A 9,348-nucleotide genomic window follows, 5' to 3' on the forward strand; every position below is an offset into this window, starting at 1 on the left:
GAAACCAGGATAGCCCTGATACCAAAGTTAGACAAAGACAGCACAAGGGAAAAAAACAAAACTATACACACAAATATCCTCATGGTATTATATGATCATGCCACCTGCAAATAAAGATAGTTTTCTTTCTTCCTGTCTAATTTGGATGCTTCTCATTTCTTTCTCTGCCTAATTGCTCTGACTAGAACTTCTAGTACAATACTGAATAGAAGTGGTAAAATGGGCATCTTTGTCTTGTTCCTGATCTTACAGGGAGAACTTTCAGTCTTTCAGCTGATTATATTAGCTTTAGGGTTTTTTCCAAAATGCCCATTTTATCATGTTGAGGTATTTTCCTTCTATTTCTAGTTTTTAAAGTGTTTTTTTTTTAATCATGAAATGATGTTGAATTTTGTCAAATATCATCTCTGCATTAATTGAGGGGTGTGTGTGTGTGTGTGTGTGTGTGTGTGTGTGTATGAGTGTGTGTATGTGTTTTCCCTTCCCTACTAGTATTATGGTATATTTACACTGGTTGATTTTTGTATGTTGAACCATCTTTGTATTTCTGGGATAAATCCCACATGATCATGTTGTATTTTAATATGCTGCTGAATTCAGTTTGTTATTTTGCTGGTATTTTCTTGACGATAAAGAAGTTCAACAAAGTTGTAGGCTACAAGATTGGTATTTTTAAAAATTTTTTATTATTATTTTTATTTATTCATTTTTAGAGAGGAGAGAGAGAGGGAGAGAGAGAGACAGAGAGAGAGAAGGGGGGAGGAGCTGGAAGCATCAACTCCCATATGTGCCTTGACCAGGCAAGCCCAGGGTTTCGAACCGGCGACCTCAGCACTTCCAGGTCAATGCTTTATCCACTGCGCCACCACAGGTCAGGCCAAGATTGGTATTTTAAAAATCACTTGTATTTCTGTACACTAACAATAAGCAATCTAAAAAAGAAATTCATAAAATAATTCTACTTACAACAGCATCAAAAACAATAAAATAGGAATAAGTTCAATCAAGGAAGTATAAGACTTATATACCCAAAACCACAAAAAAGAAATGAAAGAAAACCTAAATAAATGCGAAGACATCTTGAGTTCAAGGATTGGGAGACCTATTGTTAAGATGGCACTATTTCCCAAAGCATTCTCCATATTCAATGTAATCCCTAACAAACTCGCAAAATATTTTATTGCAGAAACAGAAAACGTGACCCTAGTATTAATATGCAATTGCTAGTAACCCCAAATAGTCAAAACAATCTTGAAAAAGAAGAACAAAATTAGAGGACTCACACTTCCCAATTTCAAAATGTGTTACCAAGGTACAGTTATCAAGACAGTGTGGTACCACGTAAGGACAGACCAATGGAATAAAGTTGAGAGTCCAAATATTAACCATACAATTGGTTTCATCAAGAATGCCAACATGCCTGACTGGTGGTGGCGCAGTAGGTCAAGCATTCATCTAGAATGCTGAGATTGCTGGTTCAAAACCCTGGGCTTGCCCAGTCAAGGCACATATGGGAGTTGATGCTTCCTGCTCCTCCCCCCCCTTCTCTCTCTCCCTCTCTTTCTCATCTCTAAAATGAATAAATAAATAAAAATAATTAAAATAAAATAAAAATAAATAAATGTTACAAAAAAAAAAAAGAATGCCAACATGATTCAATGGGAAAAGAATGTCTTTCAACAAATGGTGCTGGGAAATCTGAATATCCATATGAAAAACAGTGAAGTTGAATCCTTACTGCACACTATATACAAAATTTAAATTAATTTGGATCAAAACTATAAACCTAAGAGATTACACTATAAAATGCTTAGAAGGAAGTGTAGGTGTTAATCTTCATGATATTGGTAATGGTTTCTTACATATGACACCAAAAGCATGAGCATAAAGGAAAAAACTGAACCACATCAACATTAAAATCTTGTGGAAAGATTTTCTATAGGATGGCAGGAAATACTTGCAAATCATATATCTGCTAAAATCCAGTAGCCAGAATAGGTAAAGAATTCCTTTTTTAAAATTAAATTTATTGGAATGACATTGGTTAATAAAATTTACAGGTTTCAGGTACCCATTTCTACAATACAGCATCTGTACATTGCATTGTGTGTTCATAGAATATGTCAAGAATTCTTATACCTGGACAAAAAATAAAGGCATGCAACCCAAGTAAAAAGTGGGCAAAAGATTTGAACAGTTATTTCTCCAAAGATATACACAGGCACATGAAAAGATTTTTAACATCATTAGCCATTAGGGAAAAGCAAAGTAAGATACTTCACATCCACTAGGACGAGAATAGTTCTATTTTATTTGTTTTTTTAAGGAAAATAAGTATTGACAAGGAAGTGGAGAGACTGTAAACCTTGTGTATTACTGATGGGAATGTAAAATAGGCAGCCATTGTGGAAAATTGTTTGGTGGTTCCTCAAAGAGTTAACCATAGACTCACTATGGATCCAGCAATTTCACTTCTACACATACACCCTAAAGATCTGAAAATAGGTACTCAAATACTTGTACAAGAACTCCTCGTTTAACATCAATGATAGATTCTGCGACTAAGCGAAATGATGTACAATGAAACCAATTTTACCATAGGCTAATTGATATAAATAAGAGTTAATCGTCTCATCTATGTATAACAAAACGACTCTGAACAGAGTGTTACTGTAAAACCTGCTGTACTCCCAATGTTCACAATACTACTCATGCAATAGGCAAAAAGTGGAAAACACCCAAATATCCATCAATAGATGAACAGATCAACAAAATGTAACAGATCTATATTATAGATTATTACTCAGCTATAAAAAGGAATAAAGTCTTGACAGATACTACAATGTAAGTGAACCTTGAAAACATTCTAAGTGAAAGAAGCCAGACCCAAAAGACCACATATTGTATGGCTGGTGGTTGAGGGGTTGGGGGCAGGATGAAGAAGAGGTACTGATTACTTAATGGGCACCAGGTTTCTTTTGAGGTAATGAAAATATTTTGGCACTTGATAAAGGTGATGGTAGTATGAAATGGTTAGTTTTACGTTATGAGTATTCCACGTCAATAAAATATTTTTTAAAAACAGTAACAGCCTTAAGTGCAAAAAATAATCGCCAGTTGGAAACAGCAAATGCACAGTCCCTTCACAAAGTAACAGAAAGCGAACTAGTTGGAAATATTTAGACGTAATCTATAGGACCTACTGTAATTTTCCTCACTGCGAAGAACAGAAGTTGAAAACAAACGCAACCTACTTCGTTCCTGGGATGGAAGCCTCCACTAGGGTGACGGTGTCGGTGCCCCTAATTAATCCATAAACGCAAAGCCATTCCGAGCCAAGTTCTCAAAAGGACCCAGAGCTAGACAAAGTAATTAAAACTCGTTTTGCAAAATAATTACGATAATTCTCAAACTTCTGAAAACGTAGAGCATGAAGCACCGATACCACACTCCGTGGAGGCTGCAGCAACGGCGGCCACGCAAACGGCGGGAGCTGACACCGGAGGACGGCTGCAAGGTCGCTTCAGGCCGCAGGGGGGCAGTGGCAGCCCACGCTCCATAGGAGCCCCACAGCTCCTGGGCTCTCAGGCGGTCGCCGGGACCCCCAGGCACCAGAGACGCCTAAGACAGCGTCCGCCCCGAGTCCGCAAAGACAGCCCAGGCCCAGCCTCCAGCGTAGCCCGGCCGCCACCGGAACCACGAACTGCTGAGTGGACCTCGACCACGCCCAGCGCGAGGACGCCCAGCCAGGCACGTCCCCGCAGCCACGCCCCCGCAGTCCCCTAGGCACTGAGACGCTCACCTGCCTCGCCCTCCGTGGTCTCTCTCCTGGCTCCACCCTCTGGCCTTAGCCCCTCAGCTCCGACCTGGCGTCGGCCCCGCTCAGGTCCCGCGCCAGGGACCTGCTCCGCCCTCTACGGCCTCGTCGCCCTCTTTAGCCCCGTCCTCAGGCCCCGCCCCCCGGCTCCGCTCCCTCTGGGCTCACCTGTCGGCCCCGCCCTCCGGCTCCGCTCCCTCTGGGCTCACCTGTCGACCCCGCCCATTAGGCCCCGCAAGCTACAGGACCCAGCCCGGCAGGTTCCTCCTCCTCTTTCGCCCGGGCGCAGAGAACGCGAATGGAGTTTGAGGTGCCGGTGCTGCGCGCGGCGGGAGGTTTCGGCCGGGCCCGGCGCCTGCTGGCCGCCGCATCGTGGCTGCCGTGCGTGGCGCTGGGGTTGGCGCTGGGGTCGGAGCCGCTGCTCACCGCTCTGCCCGCGCACCACTGCCGACCGGACCCCACGCTGCTGCCCCCAGCGCTGCGCGCTTTGAGTGGACCCGCGCTGCTCGACGCCAGCGTGCCGCGCCTGGGCCCCGCGCGCGCCTGGAGCTCTTGCCTGCTCCTGCGCTACCCTGAGCCCACGCCCCGCGCCCGCCCCAACGGCACGCGGTCCTGCACGCGCGGCTGGCACTACGCGCTGCCCGCCGCCGGCCTGCTGCGCAGCCCGGTTACCCAGGTGCGGGAGGACTAGCTGGGGTCTACTGCACCCTGCTCCCCCCACCTCTGTTCCCCTCCTTCGTACCCCCTTGTCCTGTAGCCCCATTCCTTTGGTCCTTCTCTGTTTCTCTTCCTCTGTACCCCCTCCTTTTTCCCCCCTTCTTCCATCTTCCCTTCCTCCGTCCCCTTTCCCTGTTTCCCCTCCTTTCTCCCTTTTTCACTCTTTTCTCTGCTCCCTTCTATGTTTCCCCTCTTTCCCCCCCTTCCTCTTTCCCCTTTTTCTGTTTCTCCTCCTGTCTCCCTCTTTTCTCTGTCCCCTCTTCCTCTGCTCCTCCATCTTCTGTTCCCCCTCCTTTACTCACTTGTCCTTCTGCCCTTGTTTTACTGAGGCTCTCATTTGGGGGTGCTGTCACCGCCTCCATGATAGTGCTACTGATGCCCAACGCAGCAGGTTGACGGGCCTCCTGGCAGCCTGAGGCTTGGCCAAGGGCTGCCAAGATGGGCAAGCAGCCTGGGGGGGGGGGGGGGAGAGTTAAACTGAAGGTATGACCAGGTAGGCGCGCCAGTTCACTTCAGTGCCCAACCATTTTGAGCAACCTATACCTTTGGGCTGTGTCAAGACTGGGTTCCCAGAACAGAAGACTTTGAATCATGGGAGCAATACAGACAGTTCAGTTTGCGAAGGGCAGACCTCCTACCTGTGAGGTATGTGCTGGTTGGACTAGAGGAAGGCGCACCTGAGAGGGCAACTCGGGTCTGGGTGGGAAGAAATAGGGAAGGGGCAGCTTGTAACTTATGTGCTACCCTCCGGCTAGGGCCTGCCCATCCCTGCCTCTCTTTGGCAGCCTCAGCCCCACAGCTGCTCCCTCACCCTTGGGAGGATGAGCCCCAGTGTGGAAACTGGAGCAAGATTGCCACATCCCTGCCAGGCCTGTCTGGGGCTCTCAAACCAGCAGGGCTTCTCTCCTCCAAGCCATTCCGTCCCACCACACTCTTCCCCTCCTGTTGGTGTATCGATTGATTAGTGCCCCACCAGCTTTCACAACTTAGATTTTAAAATAAAAACTCTGACATAGTGTGACCCCCAAAAGTATGTTAAGCTTGTAAAAAAGGCACAGGACCTTGAGAGAAGAGGTGGGGAGGTGCAAAACTGAGGTCAAGGGCCCTTAACCGGGAAAAGCAGGTGAACAAAGCCCTGCAGTCTGTTCCGGGAGTTGCTCTTGAAGTGAGCAGAGCAAGGGAGAAGCAAGGGTGAGGCCCTCGGGGCCCTGGGGGCCCTGGGCACAGCAGGTAGAAACTAAGATCAGCCAAGGTCCAGCCCCCGGGGAAGAGTGAGGGCTGGAAAGAGGTGGGTGGAACTCCATCCAGAAAAGATAGAAACAAGACTTTGGCTCCATATGGGTACTCTGGGGACCCCAGGTCATTATCCGCTGGAGGCTTAGACCAGGAATTATTCCAATTCTATGTGAAGCCCACCAGAGTCAGGAGACCACACTGTGTGACTTTGAGGGGGTCCCTTGTCCTCTCTATGCCTTAGTTTCCCCTTCTATCTAGGACGGAATTGGAGCAGGATGTTTAGGGCTCCCTTCCAGCCTGTCATTCTGGGGACTTCAGCAAGGAAGGGAGTCCTGGCTGGCTGACAGGTGACGGGTGTCCCCTGCAGTGGAACCTCGTGTGTGAGGACGGCTGGAAGGTGCCACTGGAACAGACAAGCCACCTCCTGGGCTGGTTGTTGGGCTGTGTCATCCTGGGCATGGGCTGTGACCGGTGAGGTGCTGCCCCTCCCCTTGAGTCCCTCAAGGTCCAGCTAAATCCCTGAGCTGTCCTGACCTGCATCCATGTGTGTCCCCCACTGCCCTCCAGGTTTGGCCGCCGGATTGTGTTTGTGGCCTCCTTGGTGCTGGCCACAGGCTTGGGGGCTGGTGAGGCCCTGGCTGCCAGCTTTCCTGCCCTGCTTGCCCTGCGCCTGCTTCATGGGGGGGCCTTGGCGGGGGCCTCCCTATCCCTCTACGTGGCTCGTGAGTATCGTGGGAGTCGGGAGGGGATCACCCACTCAGGCCAGGCCTCTGACTCTGCTGGAGGAGGACATTAGTGGCCTGGGAGGACTCTCTGTACTCCTGTTGAGGGCTCTTGAAAAGATGGGAGAGCACTGTTTGCTATGTGAGCTCTGCTGTTTGCAGGCAGGCTTAGGTGCTGGAGTGGACTCTGAGTTGGCCTCAGATATCCAGCTCCTGGGAAGGTCAGCAGTTGGTCCCCAGGGCCCTGGACAGAGCAGCTCTCTCTAGAGGACTCAGCCTCAGGCCATCTGTGTCTGTTCAGGCCTGGAGCTGTGTGATCCGCCACACCGCCTGACGTTCTCTATGGGTGCCGGCCTCTTCTCGGTGGCAGGCACTCTGCTGTTGCCTGGCCTGGCCCTGCTGGCGCAGGACTGGCGCCTTCTGCAGGGGCTGAGCGCGCTGGCAACAGGACTCCTGCTGCTCTTTTGGGGGTAAGTGTGGCGGGAAATGGGTTAGCAGCCTCCGTGGAGGCTACTTGTGTCCCTTTGCTCTGCACCCCTGTGCAGCACCAGGCATGTGGATGTGGGACAGGTACACCGAAAGTCACTTTATGTCCTGACCTCAGGAGCAGGGAGCAGGGGCATTGGCCCCTTGTTATCCCTGTGGGAAGCACCAGAAGGCATCCTCACCCTTCCCCTGCAGGTTCCCAACCCTGTTCCCTGAGTCTCCCTGCTGGCTGCTGGCCACAGGGCAACTGGCCCAAGCCAGGAAGATCTTGTGGCACTTTGCTGAAGCCAGTGGTGTAGACCCTGAGAATAGCTCTGAGGACGAGAACTCCCTGGCTGCGGGTAATGAACCAGCCGGGAGAAGGGAGGCCTGGGTGCTGGAGAGGCATCACCCCCACACATGCACCCTGTCGTGTTCTCTCATATCCATAGAGCTGGACGTGCTGTCTACAGGGAGCCCCCAGCCCCAGCACTACTGGGTCCTGGAGCTCTGGCATACCCGCATCACCTGGAGGAATGGACTCATCCTGGGCTTCAGTTCGTGAGGAGGGGAGGGTGCGGGTGGGCTAAGAGAGGGATTTGTGCCTCCTGCCCCCTGGAGGGGTTCAGTTGCCAGAGTCCCCAGCTTTGGCTGAATCCATAGCTTTGCCCTCCCTCTCAGGTTGGTCGGTGGGGGCATCAGAGCCAGCTTCCTCCAAAGACTGGTCCCTCGTGAGCCAGCCTTCTATGGGCCCTACTTCCTGGGGGCCGGTCTAGAGGTGGCCGCCACTATCTTCCTGCTGCTGACAGCGGATCGCTGGGGGCGCCGCCTGGTCCTGCTGCTGGGCACCTTGGTCATGGGCCTGATGTCTCTGCTGCTTCTCTCAGGGGCCCAGTGTGAGTGCAGGGTCCAGCAGGCTAACAGGTTTATTCTGTCTAGCTGAGGTCAGCCTGATGGGGTAGGGAGGGCCCTGGGATCAGCCCCCTCTTGGGGTCACGAGAGAAGTACAGTGTGTTGGGATGAGGCTGTCGTTCTTTTTACTTTGTTCATCTTCCCACTGTGTACCCATGGAAACTGAGGCCCAGAGAGTTAAGGGGCTAAAAGGATCTATGTGAAGATGCCTGGTCAGGATGGGGGGCAGCCTGGAACACCTGATGCTAAATCCAGAGTGCAGGTGCAGGGGTGAAAGGTTGGGGAGGGCAGGCCTAGCAGCACCCCTGAGACATGGGTGAGGGGAGGGCCCTGCAGCAGCCTGGTATGGGCAGCGTGGATCCCTCTCTTCATCCCCAGACCTGCCAGGCTGGACTGTGCTGTCCCTCTCTGTCCTGGGGCTCCTGGCCTCCCAGGCCGTGTCCACCCTCAGCAGCCTCTTTGCAGCCGAGATCTTCCCCACAGTGATCAGGTGAGCTTGGGGCTGCCCAGCCACAGGGCAGGACACAGAGTCCTGCCAGCACAGCCCCCAGAGCCCTCTCAGGATCCGATAACTCCACACCCTCCCTTCCCAAGTTATGCCCAAGAGTTCTCCATTCCATCACAGCTGAGTTTAGATTGTCTTATCCTGGGCGACACAGGGACACTGGCACAGAAAGGTCTGGACAACAGCTCAGGAATGGAAGAAGGGAAGATGGAGGCCTAAGGGAGGGGCAGAAATGAGCCAGCCCCAGAGAGGGAAGAATTCGAGGGGAAATTTTGTTTGCCAGTTTTCTAATAAAAAGAACAAAACTTGTTGCAAGGCAGGGAGGAGCAGCTTCCCCACAAAATTGTTACCAGTTTTGTTTTCCTGGAGCCCCCAACCTGTGATTCCGCTGGAGGCTGGCCCCTCCCTGGTGCTGGCCCTGCCTGGGGGCACTGAAAGTCACACACTGCGTCTGCACCTCCATCCGTCTGCGAGGGTGGCCACCTGCCCAGGCTGCCCACACTGTCCCCTCTCCTGCAGGGGAGCAGGGCTGGGCCTCGTGCTGGCTGCCGGGTTTCTGGGCCAGGCGGCCACCCCCCTCGCCGACATGCACGGCCGGCGGGGCTTCTTCCTGCAACATGTGGTTTTCGCCTCTTTCGCCATCCTCGCCCTCTTGTGTGTCCTGCTGCTGCCTGAGAGCCGTGGCCGCGGGCTGCCCCAGTCACTGCAGGATGCGGACCGCCTGCGCCGATCACCGCTCCTTCGGGGCCACCCTCGCCAGGATCTTCTGCCCCTGCTGCCACCCTCCCACTGCCGGTCCCAGCCTCTGCTGCTCCAGGAGGGGTGACTTTGGCTGGACAGACACACCTCCCCTCAGATGGCCACATGTCAGTGTGGGCAGAGGGGTCAGTGTGAAGGAGTTCCTGGGGGCTTTGGCCTCCCCACCAGCGCCACCATATGTGGAGGATAAAGGCGTCCATGGAACTTGGTATCCT

General features: G+C 51.9%; 1 protein-coding gene and 1 long non-coding RNA gene across 4 annotated transcripts in view; one reads left to right on the forward strand and one right to left on the reverse strand.

Annotated features, from left to right (window-relative positions):
* The window catches only part of LOC136313548 (uncharacterized), a 32,210-nt gene extending 28,282 nt beyond the window's left edge, over nucleotides 1-3,928 (reverse strand). The window contains exon 1 of one of the 2 annotated variants that reach the window (XR_010727161.1): nucleotides 3,803-3,928. This is a non-coding gene — a long non-coding RNA (uncharacterized lncRNA). The remainder of the gene's footprint in view (nucleotides 1-3,802) is intronic. The other variant, XR_010727162.1, reaches the window with a different exon arrangement.
* Nucleotides 3,929-4,103: 175 nt separating this feature from the next.
* SLC22A31 (solute carrier family 22 member 31) lies at nucleotides 4,104-9,322 on the forward strand. 2 transcript variants are annotated; one of them, XM_066243579.1, is made up of 9 exons: nucleotides 4,104-4,493; nucleotides 6,138-6,241; nucleotides 6,338-6,492; nucleotides 6,794-6,962; nucleotides 7,174-7,319; nucleotides 7,410-7,518; nucleotides 7,639-7,853; nucleotides 8,248-8,359; nucleotides 8,894-9,322. In XM_066243579.1, the coding sequence occupies exons 1-9, from the start codon at nucleotides 4,116-4,118 to the stop codon at nucleotides 9,198-9,200; spliced, it is 1,695 nt and encodes a 564-aa protein (XP_066099676.1). In that variant the 5' UTR covers nucleotides 4,104-4,115; the 3' UTR covers nucleotides 9,201-9,322. The 2 variants fall into 2 exon arrangements, with proteins under 2 accessions (XP_066099676.1, XP_066099677.1); XM_066243580.1 differs by lacking the exon at nucleotides 4,104-4,493 and adding an exon at nucleotides 5,047-5,179.
* Nucleotides 9,323-9,348: the final 26 nt, after the last annotated feature.

Source organism: Saccopteryx bilineata, chromosome 9, assembly GCF_036850765.1.
Source record: "Saccopteryx bilineata isolate mSacBil1 chromosome 9, mSacBil1_pri_phased_curated, whole genome shotgun sequence".
NCBI classification, from domain to species: Eukaryota; Metazoa; Chordata; class Mammalia; order Chiroptera; family Emballonuridae; genus Saccopteryx; species Saccopteryx bilineata.